This window comes from Saccopteryx bilineata, chromosome 10 (genome assembly GCF_036850765.1).
Source record: "Saccopteryx bilineata isolate mSacBil1 chromosome 10, mSacBil1_pri_phased_curated, whole genome shotgun sequence".
Classification (NCBI taxonomy): Eukaryota; Metazoa; Chordata; class Mammalia; order Chiroptera; family Emballonuridae; genus Saccopteryx; species Saccopteryx bilineata.
In genome coordinates, this window is record NC_089499.1 from 82,123,146 (window position 1) to 82,150,166 (window position 27,021).

Here is a 27,021-nt window from a genome sequence, read left to right on the forward strand (position 1 = left end):
AAAAAGAATGTGTCTCATGGCTAATTCAGGCAGTAGAAGAATAGTATAAGGATGCTAATTCTGCTTCTCAGGCTACATCCTGCAAAAGGGGCCACAAGCAAATTGGGGATTTGGCTTCTCTGATTTTGCTAATTGGATTTTTAAAAAAATAGGTCAGGAACGCCCTGAAATGGAACTAACAATAAATGAGCATAAATTTAAAGGACTTTTAGATACTGGAGCTGATGTATCTGTTATTGCTAAGCTACATTGGCCTCCTTCTTGGCCCACTATTGCAGCAGCCACAGAATTACAAGGTATAGGGCAGAGTAAATCCCCTCAACAAAGTTCTAGTTTTCAGTGTGGATTAGGATATCAAAATTTAGCATAGGGGCCTTGGTAGCTCCTGCTACCTCAATAACGCATTGTGCAGACCCAATTACTTGGAAATCAGGTAATCCTGTATGGGTAGTCCAATGGCCCCTTTCTCAGAAGAAACTTAGGGCAGCTGCTCAATTGGTACAAGAGCAGCTACAGCTTGGTCACATTGAACCATCTAATAGCCCATGGAATACACTTCCATATTTTGATCTTGTTGCCTCCTGGATTATCAAGGGGCATAGGCGACCCTTACAGTTTATAGGTTTTGAGCCTTAAAATTATTGTTGTTGCTTTTTTCAAAGGATCAACAACAATGGCTCTGAGAAACTTCCACTAAATGGCAAATTGCTCTTGCAAATCAATGGGCAACTTTATACTGAAACTGTCAATTTAAAATCAGCTCAAAGTCTAGAATTATATGCCATGATCATGGATTTTCAGCATTTGCCATAATCCCCCTTTAATCTATATACAGACAGCAAATATTTACTTATGGTGTTTCCACTATAAAGACTGCTGTCTTAGGGACAAATGCTGATGAACTATTTCAGCAGTTCCTCCTTCTTCAAAGACTTGTATCAACATAGAGCTCCATGTGTTATAGGACATACTCGAGCTCGCTCCATGCTCCCTGGAGCTTTAGCACAAGGGAATGCCCTTTTTTTTTGTATTACTTTTTTTTTTTGTATTTTTCTGAAGTTGGAAACGGGGAGGCAGTCAGACAGACAGACTCCCTGAATATGCCCGACAGGGATCCACCCAGCACACCTACCAGAGGGAGATGCTCTGCCCATCTGGGCTGTTGCTCTGTTGCAACCAGAGCCATTCTAGTGCCTGAGGCAGAGGCTGCAGAGCCATCCTCAGCGCCCAGGCAAACTTTGCTCCAGTGGAGCCTTGGCTGTGGGAGGGGAGGAGAGAGACAGAGGGGAGGGAGCGGGGGAGGGGTGGAGAAGCAGATGGGCACTTCTCCTGTGTGCCCTGGCCGGGAATAGAACCCTGCATGCCGGGCCGACACTCTACCACTGAGCCAACCGGCCAGGGCCTAGGAATGCCCTTGTTGATCAAGCTACCCAAAAGAAAATTATTTGGAGCAACCATGACAGATCGAGCAATTCAGTCTCATACTATTTATCACCAGAACGCTGCAGCCCTGTGTAAACAGTTTCAACTTTCTCGGGAAGCAGCACGGCAGATTGGAAAATCCTGTCCAAGAGGTCCTATACTATAATCTGCCCCTTCATTTGGAGTTAACCCTCAAGGACCCATACCAGGACAACTTTGGCAAATGGATGTTACTCATATACCTTCATTTGGCAAACAGTCCTATGTCCACATTACAGTGGATACATATTCTGGATTTATAGTAACCTCTGTCAGAACAGGAGAGGCTGCTAAGCATGTTATAGCTCATTGTCTGTATGCACTGTTCTATTATTGGATTTCCTAAACTGGTTAAACTGACAATGCTCCTGCATAAGGAGCAAAAGCATTTATTGTATTTTGTCATTCTTACAATCTTTAAAGTAAAGGTATTATTAAAGTGTACCCAGCAAATATTTTAAGGTCAATTTAAAAAAATTTTTTTAAAGGTGGGGAGTCATATCCTGGAACTCCTACGGGTCTACTATATCATGCTTTTTACTTAAAAAAAATTTTATATTTCTTTTGAATGCTGATGAACAGGAGACGCCAAATCTTTTTCTCCTGCAAACTACTATCTTCTTTATTTGATCCAGCTAATAACACTGTTTTGTCTTTTTCCAAATAGCTCCAGATATATGGAAAAGATTTATATAGGCGGATGGGGAACCTCAAATCCCTCAACGAGATCTTCTGAGCATGGCCTTTAAGATACCAAGAGGCAGAAAAAGCCCAATAGAGATCAGGGGAACTACCAGCTTTTAGGACACATCCTTAAAGGCTCCAAAGGGGTCTCATAGGATTCCATCTGGGTCCTGCTTCAATAGTGGAAAGGAAGGTCATTGAGCTAAAGCCTGCCAGACTTACATGCCTCTGTTGTGAGGAAACAGGGACACTGAAAGGTAGGCTTCCCCCTCGCTCCTCTAAGGGAGGGTTCAGACTCTTCCAGCCCTGCTCCAGCCACCTATGACCTAACCTTGCCCAGAAAGCTGGGGTTTGCCACTGAAGGCTGAAGGTGCCCAGGGCTGTTGGTCCCATCTGCAACACTGTGGACAAGCCTAGGGTATTTCTTCCAAGAAGCAGGTAAACTGATCTCATTTGCACAAGGGCCACTTAACTATGTCTTGCCTGAATAGTCAGGATTTTTATTCTTCCATCAAAGATCTCTGTTGTGGGTGTTGATAGTCCTACTTTGTGCTGCTTTGTTTAATATATAGTGTTTCCTTTATTCCTCCTACCTCAATGCCCCACTCGTATTTCAGGCTGGGACCTACTCCTAATTTAGAGCTCTCTTTCCCCCTTTTGCCAACTTCTATTATGAATCTACCTTTGCCACCCAGCTTAGTGGATCCCAAGGTTCTCTTTACCAAGCCACAGTTGCAGAGCTCCAGGGAAAAGCAACCTGGTCTCATCTCTCCAGGCAGAGGAGAACAGAAGCTCCATCTCCACACATGCTGCAGATGGCTTTTCCAGTCTACCTGAATCATTACCAGCTAGAAGCAGCAGTCACTTGGACTTGGACATGAGCTGCAAAGTATAGAATTGTGACAACAATTCCAGTGCCATGCGAACTTTTCTTGGATGTGGACTTTTCCTGGACTCCTGCTCCTTGTGACAGCTCCTAACAGACTGAACTGGGGTTGGGTTGCATTTTTCAGGGATTTGGCATGGTGTTGGGGCCAACTTGGACTTGGTAAACATGTTAAGGACACTACTCTTTTATGGATTCTTGCTGTATTGACCAAGAGTTTGCTTAAAGGCTTTAATCACTGTAAAAAAAAAAAAAGACTAATAAAGAAGATGTGGCACATATACACCATGGTATACTATTCAGCCATAAGAAATGATGACATCGGATCACTTACAACAAAATGGTGGGATCTTGATAACATTATACGGAATGAAATAAGTAAATCAGAAAAAAACAAGAACTGCAGGATTCTATACATTGGTGGGACATAAGAACGAGATTAAGAGACATGGACAAGAGTGTGGTGGTTATGGGGGGTGGGGGGTGGGAAGGAAGGAGAGGGGGAAGGGTGGAGGAGGGGTACAAAGAAAACTAGATAGAAGGTGACGGAGGACAATCTTTGGGTGATGGGTATGCAACATAATTGAATGACAAGACAACCTGGACATGTTTTCTTTGAATATATGTACCCTGATTTATTGATGTCATTCCATTAAAATAAAAATGTATTTATATAAAAAAAAGAAGGCCATGAGAGGCAAGTCAGCAAAGTGGCCTGATTTAGAGAGGGAATCAAAGAAATGGATTGAAGAGCAAAGGGCAATTGGAAGTACTCTGTCCACAAAGATGGTTCAGCATGAGGCAAGAAGAATTGCTGATGAAAAAGAGGTTACTGATTTCCAAGGAGGACACAATTGGTGCTTCAGGTTTATGAAACAGAATGGACTAAGCATGCGTACACACACCAGACTTGCCCAAAAGATGCCTGAAAGCTATGAGCAGAAGGTCCTTAAATTTCATCATTTCGTCATTGAATGTCAGAAGACATATCAGTTTGAGTTTGGACTTAGTTCAGATTGCAAATATGAACTAAGTCCCCCTTCAATTTGATGTCCCAAGTAACAGAACTGTTGATAAGAAGGGGGTGAAAAGTGTAACTGAAGACAAGTGGACATGAGAAGAGCCATTATGGCCCTGGCCAGTTGGCTCAGTGGTAGAGCCTCGGCCTGGCATGCAGGAGTCCCGGGTTTGATTCCCGGCCAGGGCACACAGGAGAAGTGCCTATCTGCTTCTCCACCCCTCCCCCTCTCCTTCCTCTCTGTCTCTCCCTTCCCCTCTCACAGCCAAGGCTCCATTGCAGCACCGTTTGCCCGGGCGCTGAGGATGGCTCTGTGGCCTCTGCCTCGGGTGCTAGAATGGCTCTGATTGCGGAAGAGCATCACCCCCTGGTGGGCGTGCCGGGTGGGTCCCAGTCGGGCTCATGCGGGAGTCTGTCTGACTGCCTCCTCGTTTCCAACTTCAGAGAAATACAAAAAAGAAAAAAAAAGAGCCATTATACTGTTATTCTAGCTTGTTGTGCCGACGGAACCAAGCTGCCTCCTATGCTGATTTTCAAATACAAAACAATGTCAAAAGAAGACATTCCTCGAGGAGTAATTGTCCACATTCATGACAAGGGTTGATGGATCAGGATGGGGTGAAGATCTGGTTTGAGAAAGTTTGGAGAAGGAGACCAGGTGGGCTCTTACGCAAACCTGCCCTATTGGTGCTTGATCAGTTCAGGGCACACAAAGCAAAAAACAAAGAAGATTATTGCAGAGCAAAAAAACAAAACTTGCCATCATACCTGGAGGTTTGACATCCCAGCTCCAACCACTTGATGTCAGTATTAACAAACCCTTCAAAGCTGCCCTGAGAGATAAATGGAGCCAAGGGATGAAGTCTTCTGGGGACAATTTGACACCAGCAGGAAGAGTGAAGAACCCAACTATAGGAGAAGTTTGTGCCTGGGTGAAAAGATCCTGGGATAATATCAAGGTTGAGATTATTGTCAAGTCATTTAAGAAGTGTGGCATTTTAAATGCCATAGATGGAACTGAGAACAAGGCAATATATAAAGACAGTACTTCGTCATCAGACACAGATGAGGACAAGCTAATTGTTGGGAGTTTTGACAGTGATGCGGAGTTGTGTGAATTTTATGACGAATAAAACCTCAGTCCAATAACTTTATGTAATACTTTTTTTTTTCAAATTTTAGGCCCCCAAATTAAAGTGTGTCTTATACATGGGGAAATATGGTATATCATGTATCCAAATAAATTTATTAACAATAATAATCAGCTTTGAAAGGAATTGGGAAAGCAGATTAAGTTAAATGAGATGTAAAATAGCTGGTACAATGACAAGCACTAAGTAAGTACCTGCTCAATAAATGCTAACTATGGTCAGTTTCAGATTTCTCATCATTTGCTTTTAGGTCCCACAGTCAACTCATTGCCTTTGATTTCACCTTGAGGTAGACAGCCCAGACAAGATATGACTGTTTTTGTAGCTGCAGACAGAGCTCCAAAAAGCTCAGTTGACTCAGAGTCAGCCAGGTAACAAGGGCCCCCAGACAATCCTGGTGTCTGGGCCTTTTCCCAATCCAGCCTTCTTTCCACTTTTCCACACCTCTCCAAACTTCTCAAAGGTTCCAAGCAGGTCCAGAGGATGAGGAAAAATCACACTTGCAGAATAGTGGCAGGGCCTCCAGATAACCCTGTTAGAAGCAGGCCAAGGAGAAGGGAAAAGGCTAGGGCAGCCATGGTACTTAACCCTTCTGGGCTGCTCTGAAAAAATTGCTTTAAATCTACAAATATCAGGCCCTGGCCAGTTGGCTCAGTGGTAGAGTGTTGACCCCAAGTGTGGAAGTCCTGGGTTCAATTCCTGGCCAGGGCACACAGGAAAACTGCCCATCTGCTTCTCTACCCTTCTTCTTCTCCTTTCTCTTTCTCTTTTCTCCTCCCACAGCCAAGGCTCCATTGGAGCAAAGTTGGCTCAGGTGCTGAGGATGGCTCCATGGCCTCCACCTCAGGCACTAGAATGGCTTTGGTTGCAACGGAGCGATGCCCCAGATGGACAAGCATTGCTCCCTGGTGGCATGCTGGGTGGATCCCAGTCAGGTGCATGCAGGAGTCTGTCTCTCAGCCTTCTTGTTTCTCACTTCAGAAAAATACCCCCAAGATCCCCCAAAACCTACAAATATCTATCTTTTCCCACAGGCTACCTTGTAGTAAGTTTCACAATTTTTTTTTAAGTGAGAGGAGGGGAGATTGTGAGACAGACTCCTACATGCATCCCAACTGGGATCCACCTGGCAACCCTTGTCTGGGGCTGATGCTCGAATCAATCAAGCTCTCCTCAGTGCCTGGGGCCAATGTGCAAACCAATTGAGCCACTGGCTAACTGGCTACAAGTAAGAGAGAGAAGGGGAAGAGGGAGAAGAAGAGAAGATGGTTGCTTCTCATGTATGCCATGACCAGGAATCAAACTCAGGATGTCCACAGCTAGGTTGATGCTCTATCCATTGAGTCAACCAGCCAGGGCCAGTTTCACAATTTTCTGATATCAGAAAATATAAATATAAAATATAATTCAGTATGTTGTAAACACCAAATAGAAATACCAACTAGATCTCTCTATATATCACATATGTAATTCATAATATACCTGTTAACATGTAATATATGTTACCAATAATAAATATAAAATATAATTTAGTATGTGTAAAAATCAAGTAGTTGTAATTCTATGCTAACTAGGTCTCTCTTTCTATATATACAAACATATACAACATATATAATGCATATATTATACTATATATGTACATTATATATGCATATTATATTATATCTATGGTATGATAAAGATTTTTAAAATTAATTAAAAAAAATAAAATATTTAGAGAGCTATTTAGCATCTCTAACTACTTGGTTTTTACCACATACTAAATTATTGGCCAAACTAACCCTTTTCCCAGCCAAGGGCCATAAGTCCCATCTCTTATTATTTTTAAAAAAACTTATTGACTTTAGAGAGAGGAAGGGAGAGAGAGAGAGAGAAGCATTGATTTGTTGTTCCACTTATTTATGCCTTCACTGGTTGATTTTTGATAGCCATAAATCCAGAGACTTACTACAGTCCTATGGACATAAAATGGCAGAACTCACCTGCCTCTCAAGGGCCCTGTTTTTTAGCTGTTCTGTCTCTGTTGCTGGACACCAGTGAGAGCAGGTACTTTAAAGCCGTGTGTGCTTCTCCACTACCAGGAGGCTGCTCCTCAGGGCCTATCCCAGCTCAGGTATGATGGTTTCTAGAGGAGAACAGGCCCCTTCTACAGCATTGCAGTGGGCTAGGATACATTAGTTCTGGGTGCCAATTCACAGCCACAAAGAAAAACAGAGAAACCCCGACAACAGCAGTTGGCTTTACTGAGCATTTACTATGTAGCATGTACTATGCAAAATATTATGAATACATTATTGCATTTAATTTTGTCATCTTAATCCCTCTATAATATAGGCATTGCTCCCTGGCTTGAGCCCTGCCTTTCTGGTGAATTCCTCTTGGAAGAATTTATTTATTATAAAAAAAAGTTAACATTTATATGCCACTATATGGCAGTCATGTTTTAAGCAGTTTTACAAACATTAACTCATATAACCCTTATAACAGTCCTATGAGGTAGGGACCACTATTATCCCAATTACAACAGACTAAATGTCTATTGCAGAGCCCTTAGGAATGGGTTGTCTTTAGAAAAGAGTTCTCAGAGTTTACCTTTTCCATCATGTGAGGACATTAAGAAGACAACTACAGTACCTATGAAACAGGAAGCCCACTCTCATTAGACTCTGAATCTTTTGGCATTTTGATCTTATACTTCCCACTCCAGAACTTTGAGAAATACGTTTCTGTTCTTAATAAACTACCTAATCTATGGAATTTTGTGATAGCAGCCCAGACTAAGATAACTATTTAACAGATGAGAGAGCTGAGATATAGATGCAATCTGTAGTAAGGATCTCAAAGTAGAAATGTCCACATGAACTATACTGGCAAGAGTGTGAGGAAACAGGCACTTTCAGATATTTGGAAATCAATATGACAATACTGAACACAATTTAAAATGCACATTTTGACCTTGAAATTCTTCCTCAAGAAATTATTCAGATTCATTTACATGAGAATGCAGTCATTCCACTATACCATGGTTATAATAACAAAGAATAGAAGACTATGGTATAATGTAATAGGGCATCAGTTAAATAAACTATGATATAGCCACACTGAAATACTATACATCTATGAGGATAAATGAGGGAAATCTACTTACACTGAGATGCAAAGTCCTACAAGATGTATCCTACTGAAAAAATAAAACTCAGGATACTGTGTGTGTCTTAAAAGCTAACATTTAAGCCAAAGTACCAGGTTCTAATTTAGGGGAGACAGAGTAAACATAGTGTACCTTGTCATGATGATTGCAATTACAAATCCTTTCAGAATGCATGGAGGAGCTATCCCAGGGGAATTAGGGAAATAAACCAGAATCCAAAGGTGTACCAGACTGGTGGGGAGTGTAGTGTTTTTCCTTCAGTATTGTCCAGGCTGAACTCAAAGGCAGCTGCTCAAAACCCAGTAGGGTTCACCAGGTACAAACAGTAAGAGCTCCAAGAGATGCCCTCTCTTTCTGTGTGTGTGCGTGGGGGGGAGGATGGGGGGGGTGAGTACTCCATTTTGTTTTTTGTTTTCCTTTTTCTGTTCTCCCCTGCCCCAGACTATAGGCAACACACCTTGGTGTTGGTGGCAGCAGTGTGTGGGCAGATGCGTAAAACTCTAGAGGATCTGTGGTTCTAAAAGCCTGGAGAGAATCCCATTTCTGTGTTGCTTTTCCTGTATTCCCTTGGTCCCTTATGCAGACACAGTGGTGGAAATACGCAGCAGAGCAGGGAAACTGAAGCCTTCCCTCACATTCATAGGCTGAAGACGTAACCCACAGTACTTCAGAAATGTGATAGGAGATAAGGCTTTACACTGTAGTTGGTAATTTATGTAAAATGAGGTCATTAGGTGGGCTGTAATCCACTATGACTGGTGTCCTTATAAAAAGAAGTGATTAAGACACAGACATGTACATGCACATAGGAGAGACTGTGTAATGATAGAGTGAGAAAGCAAGGAGAGAGACCTAATGAGAAACCAACCCTGCAGGCACCTTGATCTTGGATTTCCAGCCTCCAGAATGTGAAAAAATTAGTTTCTGTTGTTTTAGCCACCTAGTCTGTGGTATTTTGTTATGAAAGCCCTAGCAAACTAATACACCGATCTTTCTGGCTGCAGGACTGGAAAGGGAGGCTCTGGCACATCAAAAAATATTGGGAACAACACAGAAATGAGGGAGCTCAAGAGAGACACCCCAGAAAGCTGTATATATACTCCTAGGCTCACCCCGAGAATACATGTGCAGATCAGACCCTACACAGCATTCCAAAGGCTCTGCGAACTGAACTACAAGCTAGACACCACTCAGGTCCATTACCAATCACTAGGTGGAGCACACATGGGACTCATCTGAATAGCACTGCAAATGCTTTAAAAACTGAGCTGACTTTGGAACCACAGCCCACATACAAAGCAGGCAGGTTAAAATTTGCAACCTGTCCTGACCATATGGTGGTGCAGTGACTAGAGTATCAGACTGGGATGCAGGGACCCAGGTTCGAAATACCAAGGTTGCCAGCTTGAGCACAGACTCGTCGGCTTAAGCATAGGCTCACCAGCTTGCGCACAAGGTTGCTGACTTGAACATGGGATCATAGACATCACCTCATGGTCGCTAGCTTGAAGTCCAAGGTTGCTAGCTTGACACCAAGATCGCTGGCTTTAGCAAGGGGTCACTCATTCTGCTGTAGCCCCCTGGTTAAGGCACATATGAGAAAGCAATCAATGAACAACTAAGGTGCTGCAACAAAGACTTGATGCTTCTCATCTCTCTCCCTTCCTGTCTGTGTGTCCCTATCTCCCCCTCTCTCTGTCTCTGTTGCAAAAAAAACAAAAACAAACAAAAAACAACTTGCAATCTGAATGTAACCATATGGCTTACCTGTGAAAATTTTAAATATCCCTTTCTCTAGTCAGACTGACAAAGAACAGACACGAGTTATTAAGTTCAGGAATGAAAAAGGGTACATCATTATAGATCCCAAAGACTTTAAACTTGAATTTTATGAATAAATCAACACATAAGTTTGGCAACTTTGGTGAAATAAACCTTTTCCTTGAAAAATACAGCCTGACTAGGCAGTGGCGCAGTGGATACAGTGTCGGACTGGGACACAGAGGACCCAGGTTCAAAACCCTCAGGTCCTCAGCTTGAGGAACAGCTCATCTGGCTTGAGCACATTCTCACCAGCTTGAGCACAGGGTTGCTAGCCTGAGTGTGGGATCACAGACATGACCCCATGGTTGCTGGCTTGAGCTCAAAGGTGGCTGGCTTGAAGCCCAAGGTTGCTCGCTTGAGTCCAAGGTTGCTGGTTTGAGCAAGGGATCACTCACTTTGCTGTAGCCCCCAGTCAAGGTATTATACATATGAGAAAGCAATCAATGAATGACTAAGGAGCCACAACAAAAAAATCAATGCTTCTACAGATGGCCAATAGGCATATGAAAAAATGCTCAACATCACTAATCATTAGAGAAATGCAAGTTAAAACCACAATGAAATATCACCTCACACCAGTCAGAATGGCGCTCATCAACAAAACAACACAGAATAAGTGCTGGCGAGGATGTGGAGAAAAGGGAACCAACCCTCCTGCACTGCTGGTGGGAATGCAGACTGGTGCAGCTACTGTGGAAAACAGTATGGAGATTCCTCAAAAAACTGAAAATCGAACTGCTTTTTGACCCAGCTATCCCACTTTTAGGAATATACCCCAAGAACACCATAGAACGGATCCAAAAAGAGAAATGCACCGCCATGTTTGTGGCAGCATTGTTCACAATAGCAAAGATCTGGAAACAGCCCAAGTGTCCGTCAGAGGACGAGTGGATTAAAAAGCTTTGGTACATATATACTATGGAATACTACTCAGCCATAAGAAATGATGACATCGGATCATTTACAATAACATGGATGGACCTTGATAACATTATATGGAGTGAAATAAGTAAATCAGAAAAAAACTAAGAACTATATGAATATATATAGATGGAACATAAAAATGAGACCCAGAGACATGAACAAGAATGTGATGGCAATGGGGGTGGTGGGTGGGGATATGGGGGAGGGGGCGAGAAAGGAGAGAGGGGGTGGGGTAGGGGAGGGGCACAAAGAAAACCAGATAGAAGGTGACAGAAGACAATTTGACTTTGGGTGAGGGGTATATAGCACAATCAAATGTCAAAATAATCTGGAGATGTTTTCTCTCAACATATGTACCCTGATTTATCAATGTCACTGCATTAAATTTAATAATAAAAAAAAAAATAAATAAATTTTAAAAAAAGTAAAACTATTACAGTATTAAAATTCTTTAAAAGACTGGGGTAAAAGATTTAGAAAATATAACTCATTGTCAGGAATAAAAACTGTAGCTAAAAAAAACAAAAAATCAAAAAAAAATCAATGCTTCTCATCTCTCTCCCTGTCTGTCTGTCTGTCCCTATCTGTCCTTCTCTTTCTCTTTCTGTCTCTGTCACACACAAAAAAGGAAAGAAAAATACAAACAACCACAATTCTCCCAAGAATGGATAACCTGAATAATGCTATATTTATTAAAGAAATGCAATTTGTAGTTAAAAGCTCCCTGAAAAACAAATCTACAAATGGTCTCAGTTATAAATTTTACCAAATATTTAAAGAGGAAATAAAACCAATTCTACAATGTTTTTCAGAAAATAGAAGAGGAAGACTTCCTAACTCATTTTAAGACCCACATTACCCTGATACCAAAACCAGACAATACAAGAAAACTATAGACCAATTATCTTTCATGAACATAAACCTCAACAAAATACAAAATATTAGCAAATACAGTCCAGCAGAATATATGTGTGAGTATATATCTCACCATGACCAAGTGGGATATATACTAGGAATGCAATGCTATTTCAATGTGGGAAGATCAATCAACATAATCCACACTGTTAAGAAACTAAAAAAGAAAAATCAAATGATCATATAAATTGATGCAGAAGAAGCATTTAACAAAATTCTTTGGCCATTTATGATAAAGGACTCAGCAAACTAGAAACAGAAGAAGCTTCCTTAGCCTGAATAAAGATAGCTACAAAAAAAAAAAAAAATTAAAAAGCAGATTGTGCTCACTGGTGAAAGATTGAATACTTTTCTAAGAAGGTAAACAAGGCAAATATGTCAATTTTCACCACTCCTACTCAACACTGATACTAGAAGTCCAGTAATATGTCAAGAAAAAGAAACAAAAGACACACATATAGCCTGACTAGGCAGTGGTGCAGTGGATAAAGTGTTGGATTGGGACGCAGAGGACCAAAGTTCAAAACCTCGAGGTCACTGGCTTGAGTTTGGGCTCATCTGGCTCGAGCACGGGCACAGCACCTTGAGCGTGAGGTTGCTGGCTTGAGCATGGGGTCACTCTCTCTGCTGTAGCCCCTCAGTGAAGGCACATATGAAAAAGCAATCAGTGAACAACTAAGGTGCCATAATGAAGAAATGATGCTTCTCATCTCTCTCCCTTTCTGTCTGTCTGTCTCTATCTGTCCCTCTCTCTCTGTCAAAAATAATAATAAATAAATAAATAAATAAATAAATAAATAAATAAATAAATAAATACAAGACACATATTAAAAAAAGACCCTGATCAGGCGGTGGTGCAGTGGATAGAACATAGGCCTGGGATGCCGAGAACTCAGGTTCAAATCCCTAAGTTGCCAGCTTGAGCGTGGGCTCATCAGGCTTGAGCACAGGGTTGCCGGCTTGAACATGGCATCACAGACACGACCCCATGGTCACTGGCTTGAAGCCAAGGTCATTGACATGAGCCCAAATTCACTGGCTTGAAGGAGTCACTGGCTCAGCTGGAGCCTCCAGTCAAGGCACGTATGAGAAAGCGCTCAATAAACAACTAATGGTCTGACCAGGTGGTGGTGCACTGGATAGAGCGTCGGACTGGGATGCAAAGGACCCAGGTTCGAGACCCCGAGGTTGCCAGCTTGAGCGCAGGCTCATCTGGTTTGAGCAAAAGTTCACCAGCTTGGACCCGAGGTTGCTGGCTCGAGCAAGGGGTTACTCAGTCTGCTGAAGGCCCGCGGTCAAGGCACATATGAGAAAGCAATCAATGAACAACTAAGGTCTTGCAACGAAAAATTGATGATTGATGCTTCTCATTTATCTCCGTTCCTGTCTGTCCCACAACCCAATAAAAAAATGGGCAAAAGATTTAAACAGACATTTCACCAGAAATGATATATGAATGGCCAATAGCAGATGAAGAGATGTTCAACATCATTGGCCATTAGGGAAATGCAAATCAAAACCATGATGATGTATCATTATACACCTATTAGAAAGGCAAAACCCACAAACAATTGATAATACCAAGTGCTGCTAAGGATGTGGAGCAACTGGAACTCACATACATTGTTGGTGAGAATACAAAATGATAGGGCTAGTCCAGAGAATAGTTTTGGCAGTTCCTTAAAAGTTAAGTTTACACTTACCTTATGACCCAGCAATCCCAATCCCACACCAAAGAGAAATGAAAACGTGTGTTCACACAGTATTCTACAAAATTTTTCATATTAGCTCAAGTCATCATCACCAAAAACTTGTCACCTCAAACGTCCTTTAAGAAGTAAATGGAGCCTGACCAGGTGGTGGCGCAGTGGATAGAGCGTCGGACTGGGATGCGGAAGGACCCAGGTTCCAGACCCCGAGGTCGCCAGCTTGAGCGCGGGCTCATCTGGCTTGAGCAAAGAGCTCACCAGCTTGGACCCAAGGTCGCTGGCTCCAGCAGGGGGTTACTCGGTCTGCTGAAGGCCCACGGTCAAGGCACATGTGAGAAAGCAATCAATGAACAACTAAGAAGTCGCAACGCGCAACGAGAAACTGATGATTGATGCTTCTCATCTCTCTCCGTTCCTGTCTGTCTGTCCCTATCTATCTCTGCCTCTGTAAAAAAAAAAAAAAAAAAAAAAAAAAGGAAGAAGTAAATGGATAAACAAACTGGAACAAGCATACAACAGAATACTACTCAGCAATAAAGAATGAACTATCAAAAAATTGATAAGTTGGATGAATCTCAAAGGCATTATGTAGAGTGAAATAAGCCAGTCTCAAAAAGTTATATACTATATGATTTATTTACTTGACATTCTGGAAAAGACAATAGTATGGCAACAGAGACACAGGTTAGTGGTTGTCAGGGATTTGGAGTGGAGGAGTAGCTTCACAAGGACAGTAAGGGGGAGTTTTGAGGGTCATTAAACCATCATGTATCCTGATTGTGGTTATCATTACCCAAATCTATACCAGCTTCAAAACTAAAATAGCTCACAATTTTTTCTGCATGCTCATTTAAAAAATATTCTTTAGCTAAAATTCGTTTAAAGAAAATACAGACATATATACTTATATACAAACAGCCTTCTTTGTAAATACAGAGAAGAAATGACTCCTAGTGGCTGCCATAGTAGGGGAAGGAAGGAGGATAACGGGGGTTCAGGGACGGGAAGGGCAATTACTTTATACTCTGTAGTATTTGATTTTTTTTCCCTACAATAAGATGAATTTCCTATTCAAAAACATTTTTATTAATTTATTGATTTGGGAGAGAAACATTGATTTGTTGTTCCACTCATTTATGAATTCACTGGTTGACTCTTGTATGTGCCCTGACCAGGGATCAAACCCCCAATCTTGACATATTGGAACATTGCTCTAACCACTGAGATACCTGGGCAGGGCCTCAAAAATATTTTTAAAATTAAAAATGAAATAGAAACATAAGTGCATATGAATAGATTGGAAAGAAATATGCAAAAATTATAACAGACATTTTGCTTTTAAGTGGGATATAGAGTTTCCTTTTAGGAAAATTAGTAAGTTTTTAAAATGGATGGTGGTGGTGGTTGAACAACAATGTCAATGCATCTCATGAGACCAAACTATATACTTAAAATGGTTAAAGTGGTAAATCTAATTAGACTGTTAGCAAAACACTTGAACAGACACTTCACCAAATATGGATGACAAGTAAGCACATGAAAGGATGTTCAATATCATTAACCATTACAGAAAAGCAAATTAAACACATGAGGGATACCACTATACATTTATTAGAATGGCTAAAATAAAACTATTAGGTGCTGGCAAAGTTCCAGAGCAAATAAGTGTTTCAAACACTGCTAGAGGTAATGTAAAATGGTATGGCCCCTCTGGAAAAAGTCTGGCAACTTTGTTTGTTTTGAGAGACAGACAGAAAGAAGAGAGAAGAGAAGCATCAACTTGTAGTAGCAGCATTTTAGTTGTTTATTGATAGCTTCTCATATGTGCCTTGACCAGGGGGCTCAAGCTGAGCCAGTAAACCTTTGCTCAAGCCAGCGACCTTGGACTTCAAGCCAGTGACCACGGGATCATGTCAATGATCCCACACTCAAGCCAGCAACCTGTCCTCAAGCTGGTGAGCCTGAGTTCAGGCTGGATGAGCCCACGCTCAAGCTGGCAACCTCAGGGTTTCAAACCTGGGTCCTCAACATCCCAGGCTGACGCCCTAATCCACTGCACCACCACTTGATCAGGTGGTCTGGCAATTTCTTAAAAGTTAAACATCCCCAGACAGGCAGAGCATTGCTCCCTAGTGGACTTGCTGGGTGGATCCCAGTTAGGACGCATTCAGGAATCTGTCCCTGCCTTCCCTTCCCTCACTGAATTTTCAAAAGAAAAAAAAAGGTTAAACATACACTTACTATACAATTGTACCACTGGGTACTTATGTGAAGAAATAAAAATTTATGTTCAAACAAAAACCTTAAACCAATGTTCACAGCAGCTTTATTGGTAATAGCTAAAACTTTATACAATCCAAATGTCCTTCAGTGGATGAATAGATAAACTGACAACTATCACACAACTATTCAGCATTAAAAAGGAATGAAATGTTGATACATAAAACTTGAATAGATCTCAAGGGCATTAGGCTGACTGACACTTGCCAACCTCAAAGGGTTACATATAGTATGATCCCATGTATAAAACATTCTTGAAATAAATTATAGTGCTTGAGAACAAATCAGTGGTTGCCAGAAGTCAAGGGCAGGGGGTGTGACTATGAGGTAAGAATAAGGGGGCTTCTTTGTGGTAATGGAAAAATTCTCTTTTTAGACTATGGTGGTGGTTACTTGAATCTGTGAGGTAAAATTCTATAATACTATACACGCACACAAAGGAATACATATAAAATTAGTAAAAGCTGAATAAAGTCTATCTTTACTTGAGTTAATAGTATTGCACAAATGTGAATTTGGGAGTTTTGATAATGTACTATGGTTATATATTATCATTGGGCAAAACTGCGTGAACTCTATTTTTGCAACTTTTTTTTGAGTCTTAAAGTCTTTCAAATGAAATTATAAGAAAAAGAGGAGTGCCTGGCCTGCAGTGGCACAGTGGATAAACTGTCAACCTGGAATACTGACATCACTGATTCAAAACCCTGGGCTTGCCCAGTCAAGGCACATACAACAAGCAAGCAATCAATGAACAACTAAAGTGAGGCAACTGTAAGTTGATACTTCTCGCTCCTCCCACCCTATGTAAAATCAACAAATAAAATTTATTAAAAAAGGAATAAACTACTACCCTGGCCAGTTGGCTCAGTGGTAGAGTGTCGACCCGGCAAGTGGAAGTCCTGGGTTCAGTTCCTGGCCAGGGCACACAGGAGAAGTGCTCATCTGCTTCTCCACCCCTCTCCCTCTCCTTTCTCTGTCTCTCTCTTCCCCTCCTGCAGCCAAGGCTCCACTGTAGCAAAGTTGGCCTGAGCACCGAGAATGGCTCTGTGGCCTCTGCCTCAGGAGCTAGAGTGGGAGCAACGCCCCAGATGGGCAGAGCATCGCCCCCTACTGGGTTTGCTGGGTGGATCCCCGTCAGGCGCATGCAGGAGTCTCTCTGCCTCCCCACTTCTCACTTCAGAAAAACATAAAAAATAAAATAAAATAAAAATAAAAAAGGAATAAACTATTGATACACTAAAAAATATGATTAATCTCAAAAATCTTTTGCTGAGCTAAAGAAGACAGAAACAAAAGAGTACACTTCCTATGGGTCCCTTTAAGTTCTGAAACAGGCAAAGTAAAGCATGATGAGAGAAGTCCGATTTGTGGCCACCTGTGCAGTGAGTGATGAGTAAGGAATCACTGGAAGGAAACATGAGGGAACTTTCTGGGGTGGTGGAAATGTGCATTTTACTGTGTTTAAGTTACATGTAAAAAGTTGAGGAGTGCGGGGGACAAAAAATTATCTTTAATAAACATTTCTTATAATCATATACACACACACACAAAATTGGTCAAGCCCATACATAGAGATTGAAATTTTGGGATAAAGAACATTCTGAAAAATCTAAAGTGACTTGAGGACAAATGTTCCTATAACTTTGGAAAGATTTAATTCTGAGAGATAAGTGGCTTAGTTAGACAATTTACACTTTCCAATTCCTTTCTGTAAAACCTACTGATAGATATGTAAATTCCAAACTGCCCTCTAGATGTTTCTCTTATCTGTAAGACCTCACCCTTACTGGACTATCGCCACTGAGACAAAGGAATTCCAAAAAGCTGAGAAGCCACCCCAAGGAGGGGCTCCGGACATACCAGGACTTTTGCCTCAGTATCCCCCCAGGCTCTCCCAAACACTATATAATTTGCCCCTAGTCTGTAATCCGCGTTCTGTAATCCCCCCCCCCCCCCCCCCCCCCCCCCGCCCCAGAAGTGCCAGGCAAGGTTCCTTTCTTCCTTTCAATAAAACCTGTTACTCTGGTCTTTTGGACTCCCATGGATTCCAACACCTACAGCATATGAATATAGACTGGTTTGGTAAAGAGTATGGATTTTAAATTCAGCACTTTTATCTTTTTGCCTTTTAAACAGAAAATTGTAAAAAGAAACAAAAAGTCTAGAAAATTGTGCCTAGCTTTTCCAAACTGGCCATTTATAGAGTTTCAAACAAAAGCACATGTACCGATGAATATACCTAATGCTTCTGAAACCTCCAGTCGTTGTCTTGAAAGAAAATTCTCAGCTGTGGCCAACTAAGTCTTGAGGAGTTGCACTGCCTTCCTGGCTTAGCTGGCCAGACTAGCTGGAGACTTAGTGTTGCTGGCTTTTTTGGATTTCTATGGAAATATGGTCCAAGACTGCAGTCCTCTAGACCACAGTCCAAATTCTGCTTTCTCTTTGGATCACCTTTCCTTCACCTTTGCTTTGTAATTCTAATTACAGTGCTGAAATCTTTCAGTGCTGGATGGTGTGAAAGCCATCACATTTTCATTCCAAGCAGGTCCCAGGAATCCCTGAGGGCTAATGTCTCAAATTCAGGGTTTCTCTGGAATGCTGTGGTTGTCTTGGAAGTGCTAGTAGTTCTTGCTGAGGAGTGGAAGGGTCATGGAAGGTCTTGACTCCATACCTGAGAGAACATCTCTCCATTTTACAGATGCTGAAGCAAATTCCCAGAGATTATAGGGCCTCTCTATGAAGCTGCCCTGTAAAGCCAGTAGGCAGGCCTACTATCACAGCAGCCTGGCCCATGCAGGTCCGCATTGGATTCAGACAGTCGGTACGGCAGGGGTCCCCAAACTACGGCCACAGGCCACATGCGGCCCCCCGAGGCCATTTATCCGGCCCCCGCTGCATTTCTGGAAGGGGCACCTCTTTCATTGGTGGTCAGTGAGAGGAGCATAGTTCCCATTGAAATACTGGTCAGTTTGTTGATTTAAATTTACTTGTTCTTTATTTTAAATATTGTATTTGTTCGTTTTGTTTTTTTACTTTAAAATAAGATATGTGCAGTGTACGTAGGGATTTGTTCATAGTTTTTTTTATAGTCCGGCCCTCCAACGGTCTGAGGGACAGTGAACTGGCCCCCTGTGTAAAAAGTTTGGGGACCCCTGCGGTAAAGAAACAACGGAGCCAAAAACTGATGGGCCATCAGCTTTAATCCTAGCTTGCACCTGGCAGGCAAGTAAAAACACACACTGGGCTCCAAAACCCACTCACATTCAGTGCTCACAAAGCTACTGATTTATCCGAGTTTCCTAGAATCAAAGATTTTTAGCTCACCAGACTTATTCACCTCTGTTCCCCATCTCCTCCCTTCTCCCTGCACAAACTCTGCACTAACTGGCTTCTCACTCAACACTCCGCCATCTTGGCTGCCTCTCCTGGCCTCCTCCACTGGCTTCTCTCTGCTCTCTGCTCTCTAATGCTAATCTCAGGAACCAAGAGAGCAAGCTCCTGTTCTGCCCCCATTTTATAGTGTAGAAATCCAAACCTTTAATCCAATATACAAAATAGGGAAGTCTCTGATACAAAGTCACTTATCTGAGGCATGATGGGATTGTACTACTCCACATCAAAAAGGGTGGGAAAGGCTTAATCCCAAAACCAAGCTCCAGGCTACAAGGATTCTGCCTGCCCACAGCCAGCCCCCAACACACATTAATATCACCTGGACAATGGCCTCCACGTGGGCAGTGTCATCTTTTTTTTTTGTATTTTTCTGAAGCTGGAAATGGGGAGAGACAGTCAGACAGACTCCCGCATGCGCCCGACCGGGATCCACCTGGCACGCCCACCAGGGGCGATGCTCTGCCCACCAGGGGGCGATGCTCTGCCCCTCCAGGGCGTCGCTCTGCTAAGACCAGAGCCACTCTAGCGCCTGGGGCAGAGGCCAAGGAGCCATCCCCAGTGCCCGGGCCATCTTTGCTCCAATGGAGCCTTGGCTGCGGGAGGGGAAGAGAGAGACAGAGCGGAAGGGGGGGGGGGTGGAAAAGCAAATGGGCGCTTCTCCTATGTGCCCTGGCCGGGAATCGAACCCGGGTCCCCCGCACGCCAGGCCGACGCTCTACCACTGAGCCAACTGGCCAGGGCCCAGTATCATCTTTAACAAAGTGAGCATAATACATTTTATCTGCCCAACATGCCCCCAAATTTGTAACTCTCGCCTAGCCTAGCCTCTACCTCTGGGCTCCTATATCCAACCGGGGTATAACCCAGTCATCTAAATTCAGCTGGTTTGCGCTGTCGGGGTAGATCAGTTGGTTAGAGCATGGTTTTGATAGGCCAAGGTTATGAGTTCCATCCTTGGTCAGGGCACATACAGGAATCAACCAATGAATGCGTAAGTGGAACAAACGGATGTTTCTTTCTTCTCTCTCTAAAATCAATCAATCAATCAATTCAGCGGGTTCAACATGGATTCTTCCTACCTGCTTCCAGTCTTCCCCCTTCATTCCTCGTTTTTCCAACCAACCAAAAACACTCTCTCTCTCTCTCTCTCTGAAAACTTCAACTCTTCCCTCACAGCAATTCTATTTATTCCGGTTGCAAATAGGTCTCAAACCTGCCCCCTCCTCTTCATCCCCAAGTTGCCCCTAGTCCAGCTCTCTCTCTGCTGCTTCTGCCCTCGCCCCCCACCACAAAGCCCCACCTTTCATTCTCACTCAGCATCCAGACACTTTGGCTTTAGGAGGACGTTCTAACTACCAGAGCTATCTGGGGCCAGGGCACACAGAAAGGTTTTTTGTTTGAAATGTCTTGGGTGGGAGTGAGGACTAAGGGAGTCACCAATAGTCCCACTTGACTCCTATGGGTCAAAGTGACGCGAATGAGAAGAGGCTTCCAGAGGCTGCTTTAAAAGCAGGTTGTTGTAAACCGCCTCACAGACAGGACCCCGACTTCAGTTTTTGGAAGCAGTGATAAACGCCTTTTCTTTACAGTCAGACTGTCCTAAATTCAAATCCTGGCTCATTTAACTCATCTATGTTTCAGTTTACTCCTCTGTGAAATGGACATCTTAACACATTACCTGAGAGGGTTCCTGTAATAATTAAATGAGTTATAAGGCACTTACCACAGCACACAGTGGGCGCTTCGAGCGTCAATGAAAGCCCTTGCTCATATTCTAAGGAACCAAAAGACACTGCTGCCAAAGACTATTAGGTGCTAAGCTCCCTGTCATTAGACCGTGTGCAAGCGCTACTTGGTGCCCAAAAGATTTCAGTGCCCACAGAAAGCGGGCCTCGATTTCAGGTCCCTCCAGCCTCGAGTTATTCTCTCAGAGTCTGACTTTTGGTTTCCGAGCTTCAAACAACACCGCCTAAAAATATGTCCTCCACCGGCACCCCGCGTACCTGCAGTCATCTGCTCTCCCCCAAAATAACAAAAATAAAGTTGATCAGAGTAAACTCCCCACCAAGTAGCAGGAACATTGGGGGCGGGGGGGGGGGTGCACGCAGACGCCGCGCTCTGCCATTGGTCCGCGCCGGCCGGGAGGCGGGCCCCTCTGCGTCTGCAGCCCCGCTGTGCTGTCTGTCATTCGGCGGCGGCTAGAGGACACGGTTAAGATGGCGGTGGTGTCTGGGTTGGTGCGTAGACCCCTCGAGCAGGTAGGCAGCGACGCGCGGGGCGATTCCTGCCTACCCTGCGTACCCCTGAGCGACCTTTTTCTGTCCCCTCCAGGTGTCCGGGCTGCTGAGGAGGCACTTCCACCGGTCGGCGCCGGTGGCGCTGCAGGTAACTGGCCTGGCCACTACTCCTCAGGGAGGGGGCCGGTCGTTCCAGGTAGAGCCGGCGTCGCGCCTGCGCGGTAGCAGTGGGCGCCTACGGGAGTGAGGCCGACCCCGGCCTGGGATCAGTGGACCCCGGCCTGGGATCAGTGGACTCCGACATCCCGCCTGGGACGTGCGCTGCCTCCGCGGCCTGGCGACAAACACCAGCTTGTTAGGCCCTGCAGGCTTGTTGGAATCTGACGGGTGATCTGAGGAAACTACACTTGACGCTTTTTCCCGACCACCATCCCCTTTGTTTTTTATTGTGGTAAAATATGCATAACAAAATTAACCATTTTAAATGAGTGTTCAGCGCCACTAAGTCCCTCACCGTGTTGTGCAGCCGTCATCGCTGTCCATCTCCTGAACTTGACCATCTCAAGCAGAACCTGTGTAGTGTCCGCTAAACACTAACGCCCCTTTCCCATTAGCCGGGAACCTCTATTGCACTTTCTGTACCTATTCTGTGTATGCCCTATAAGTGTCCTTTTATATCCGGCTTATTTCACTTAGCATGTTTTCAAGATTAATTCATGTTGTAGCATGCGTCAGAATGACATTCTTTTTAAGGCTGGATATTTCATTGTGTGTGTATATATATATATATATATATATATATATATATATATATATATATATATATACACCACATTTTTACTAGATGTTGATGATTTGAGTTATTTCCACCTTTTTGATTTCCAAATAACGCTGCTATGAACTTTGGTGTCCAAGAATCTGAGTCCACTTTCAGTTCTTTGGGGGATATATCTAGAAGGGGAATTGTTGCATCATGTAGTAATTCTGTGTTCAACTTTTTGAGGCCGGCTTCCGTTTTCTTTACTAGAGGATTCTACCAATCTATATAGGAAAATAACTCCTAAATTCTGAAGGCAAAGCGTTTGGTAGTGCCTGGCACCTAGTGAGTGTGCAACGTACAGAATTACTTAGGCTTCCTTAACAGTTCTGTTAAGTGTGGAAGTAAAACAACCCAGTATACTTTCTGGTTATGAAGTTTCTCCTATGAACTGGTGTGGCCAGCAAGCAGATCTCTTAACTGTAGGTGCACATCAAGCAGAATATTTAGTAAACTTCTCAACGCATGCAATCAAAGGTAGCTATGTGTGATAAAAATGCTACTTTTAGAATTCATTGACCTTTTTAAAGGGAAGCGTGTTCCAGATAGAGATCATTTTTATATTATAAGCTATGCTGTTGGGCAGCCTAGGTAATTGTAAAGGGGGAAAAAATCTCAATAGTATCCTAAATAATCCTGTAGCTTATTGATTTTTTTCCCCATACCTGTGACAGGTGACAGTTCGTGAGGCTATAAATCAAGGTATGGATGAGGAGCTGGAAAGAGATGAGAAGGTATTTCTTCTTGGGGAAGAAGTTGCCCAGTATGATGGGGCTTACAAGGTAATCAAGATATAGGATAGCTATACAAAAGGGAAGTGACTATCTGACCCCAGATACACTTAAAAGTAATGGAGTCGATACTTAATTTTAGGTTAGCCGAGGCCTGTGGAAGAAATACGGAGATAAAAGGATCATAGACACACCTATATCTGAGGTAGGCCTTCCATCAGGCAACAGACCTTTGAGGGGCATGTGTTAAAGTATACACTTAATTTTTATGCGTTTTCATGTGTTTATGTTTTATTTTATAGATGGGCTTTGCTGGAATTGCCGTAGGTGCAGCTATGGTATGAGTCTTTATGAATCTCATCTACAGAGATTTTAACATGGCCTTTTGTAAACATTATTTGAATGTTGGAGGAGCAGAGTGGTTGTTTGCCCCTCTTCATTGCTGTTTTTAATATCTATGTTTTTGATTTGACAGGCGGGGTTGCGCCCCATTTGTGAATTTATGACCTTCAATTTCTCTATGCAAGCCATTGACCAGGTTATAAATTCAGCTGCCAAGACCTACTACATGTCGGCAGGCCTTCAGCCTGTGCCCATAGTCTTCAGGGGGCCCAATGGTGCTTCAGCTGGTGTAGCTGCCCAGCACTCACAATGCTTTGCTGCCTGGTATGGGCACTGCCCAGGCTTAAAGGTGGTCAGCCCCTGGAATTCAGAGGATGCAAAAGGACTTATTAAATCAGCCATTCGGGATAACAATCCAGGTCAGCAGAGTAACCCTTGGGTCTCCTTGAAACATTTAAGAACTAAAATGAAATCTTTGCATTGAAGGCATCAGTCAAGGCTTCTAGTAGGTTTAGACATAGCATATAAAATGTTAATGATTTACAGATAGGGTAAAAATAGTAAAAATGTTGTTACATAAGGGAGACATTTACCTACAACACTGGTTTAACCTTAAATAGATAAAATTAGGATTGACCAAACTATAAATATCAGTACCCAAACTATCCTCAAGGGTACTGGACACAACAGACACAAGTTCAACACAATAAAACTTTTCATAAAATTAATGGTTGTGGCACTCTCCCTTCTGGGGAGCATGCTCACACCTTTTTTCCCCCTCTCATGCATCTCCTAAACTCTCAGGGTCCCCTCAAGACTTGCAAGCAGGGGAGCAGCAGGCAGTGGCAGCTCATCCTGGGCTAACCCCCTGAACCTGTCTCTAAGACCCCCTTTTGTTTGACTTCTCAGTGAGCCAAAGCAGCCCAGCATATGCTCTCCTGTCACTTCAATCCTAAGCCCTTCCTTGTTTCGCTGTCCCTAGCTTTAATAAACATACACTCAAAAAAAAAAAAAAGATAGTGTGTACATTTTTAGTCATGTAGTCACTCTTGTTTAAATATTTGTATTTTGCAGTGGTGATGCTAGAAAATGAATTAATGTATGGAGTTCCTTTTGAATTGCCCCAGGAAGCTCAGTCAAAAGATTTTCTGATTCCTATTGGAAAAGCCAAAATAGAGAGGCAAGGTAAGAGAATTTAGCGTGCATTTAAACATTATTTGTAATGCACCCCCCCTATTTGTGTTATTCACATTCAGTCTCGACTGTATTGCCCTTGACTTTGACTAGGTAATTTTAGGATGATTCCTAAATAGGAATCATCCTAGGTCCTGCCTTCAATTACCTGGATGCTCCTGCAGTTCGTGTCACTGGTGCTGATGTCCCTATGCCTTATGCAAAGATTCTAGAAGATAATTCTGTACCTCAGGTTAAAGACATCATATTTACAATAAAGAAAACACTGAATATCTAGTTTGTACTTAAATATCAAATTAGGTAATTTTAGGTAATTTCAGGTTAAGAATGTGTCATGCCCTAATTTCTCATACACTTGCACTTTTCTAAATCTTACCCAGTAGATTTGTATTTCATTTCTATGAAGGTGGCCACATTCTTCATATCACTAGAATGAAGCTGAATTAAAGATTTTACAGATGAACTTAGTTTCAACTTGATCTGTGACCACTTTGTTTCAGGAACACATGTAACCGTAGTTGCCCATTCAAGACCTGTCGGCCACTGCTTAGAGGCTGCGACAGTGCTATCTAAAGAGGGAATTGAATGTGAGGTGAGTGGACATTCGCTTGTTCTTAAAGAATCAGAAAGGTTCTTTTTAAATTTAAGACCCAGAAGTAGTAGTTTGAGTTCCACTCTGCTTAAATCTGAGAACCTGCTTGCTTTTCACATGCATAGTTTTTACCACCTGGGTTCTGGATCTTTTAGAATAATTCCTGCTTTCTCAAGTTAAGATCCAACCTTAGAGCTGGAGGCTGGGAGAAGGGGGAACTTAGAAGTCAGTGAGTCTAACCCTTTCATATCCTAGACCTACCAATAAACAGTGGTATTAAGAGGATAAGACTATATTTACAATACAATGGCTCTATAAAGTTGATCTATTACATTACCTTTTCAGGTGATAAATTTGCGAACCATCAGACCAATGGATATTGAAACCATAGAAGCCAGTGTCATGAAGACCAATCACCTCATAACTGTGGAAGGAGGCTGGCCACAGTTTGGAGTAGGAGCTGAAATCTGTGCCAGGATCATGGAAGGTATTTCAGAGAAATAAGATTAAATACTAGGAGGCCCAATGACTTGAACTTCCAACTTGTCAGTTTGGCATTGCTTTCTTTGGGTAAATGTTTTAAAAAGCAAAACCAGAAACAATCCTCAGTCATTAGCATTACTTTAGATTTTCATCTTTGAGCCAACGTGTTGGTGCTCACTGGCTTTTCTTGCCTTTCTCTAAGTCACTCCTCCTCCTTTCCTAGGTCCAGCCTTCAATTACCTGGATGCTCCTGCAGTTCGTGTCACTGGTGCTGATGTCCCTATGCCTTATGCAAAGATTCTAGAAGATAATTCTGTACCTCAGGTTAAAGACATCATATTTACAATAAAGAAAACACTGAATATCTAGTTTGTACTTAAATATCAAGTCATTGGGATTTATTTAAAATACTTGCTGACACCACCTGGCTTGAACTGTAAGACCTTATGATTCATAAATGTTTTTGTACTGGGAAGATGTTAAATGTGCTTGTATGTAGAAAAACTCCATTCTTACTGCCCTAGACTCCATGCCTATTTTTTGTCTGTTACAATTGCCATTTATTTGAATAAGACTAATGTAAAATTCTACCCTCCCACTAGAAGGACAAGGTATGAATGTGGCAGAGTCTTGATGAAAGACATATCCAAAAAAAGACAACCTGTGTGTAAAAATAAAAGCATATAACCTACATTTACTGTTTTACTGTTTTGATAAGGAATAAAGCAATTCCTAACTCTGACTAATTGTATTTTTATATTCTTGAAAATAAATGTGGGATGGAAGTCTTAAAATTCTGCTAAGAAATTAGTGTCAAGAACTATCATTGCCTGACCTGTGGTGGTGCAATGGATAAAGCGTCGACCTGGAATACTGAGGTTGCCGGTTCAAAACCCTGGGCTTGCCTGGTCAAGGCACATATGGGAGTTGATGCTTCCTGCTCCTCCCCCTGTTCTTTCTCTCTCTTTCTTCTCTCTCTCTCTCTAATAAAAATGGATAAATAAAATATTTAAAAAAAAAGAACTAATCATTAATCTAGACCAGTGTTTTAACCACCAGTCCACCAGAAATTTCATGCTGGTCTGCAAGAGTTAACCACCCTGAGATTGTATGAAGACCACAGACTCAATGATCTTAGTTGAATTTGCTTATGCTCCGGATGATTTCTGCCTTAGCAGTCCCTGAAATAATTCTCCAATTTTCACTGGTCCCCAAGTGTAAAAAGG

General features: G+C 42.5%; 2 protein-coding genes across 4 annotated transcripts in view; one reads left to right on the forward strand and one right to left on the reverse strand.

Annotated features, from left to right (window-relative positions):
- Positions 1-21,487, reverse strand: part of KCTD6 (potassium channel tetramerization domain containing 6) — a 77,855-nt gene extending 56,368 nt beyond the window's left edge. For both annotated transcript variants that reach the window (XM_066244993.1, XM_066244985.1), the window contains exon 1: positions 21,403-21,487. The gene's annotated coding sequence lies outside the window, so the exon portion shown is untranslated. The remainder of the gene's footprint in view (positions 1-21,402) is intronic.
- Positions 21,488-21,558: 71 nt separating this feature from the next.
- On the forward strand, positions 21,559-26,537 carry PDHB (pyruvate dehydrogenase E1 subunit beta). Of its 2 annotated transcripts, none has more exons than XM_066244984.1 (10): positions 21,559-21,636; positions 21,731-21,784; positions 23,128-23,235; positions 23,327-23,389; positions 23,487-23,522; positions 23,660-23,945; positions 24,601-24,711; positions 25,221-25,312; positions 25,658-25,799; positions 26,019-26,537. In XM_066244984.1, the coding sequence occupies exons 1-10, from the start codon at positions 21,616-21,618 to the stop codon at positions 26,162-26,164; spliced, it is 1,059 nt and encodes a 352-aa protein (XP_066101081.1). In that variant the 5' UTR covers positions 21,559-21,615; the 3' UTR covers positions 26,165-26,537. The 2 variants fall into 2 exon arrangements, with proteins under 2 accessions (XP_066101081.1, XP_066101080.1); XM_066244983.1 differs by having other exon boundaries at positions 21,563-21,657.
- The last annotated feature ends 484 nt before the right edge of the window (positions 26,538-27,021 follow it).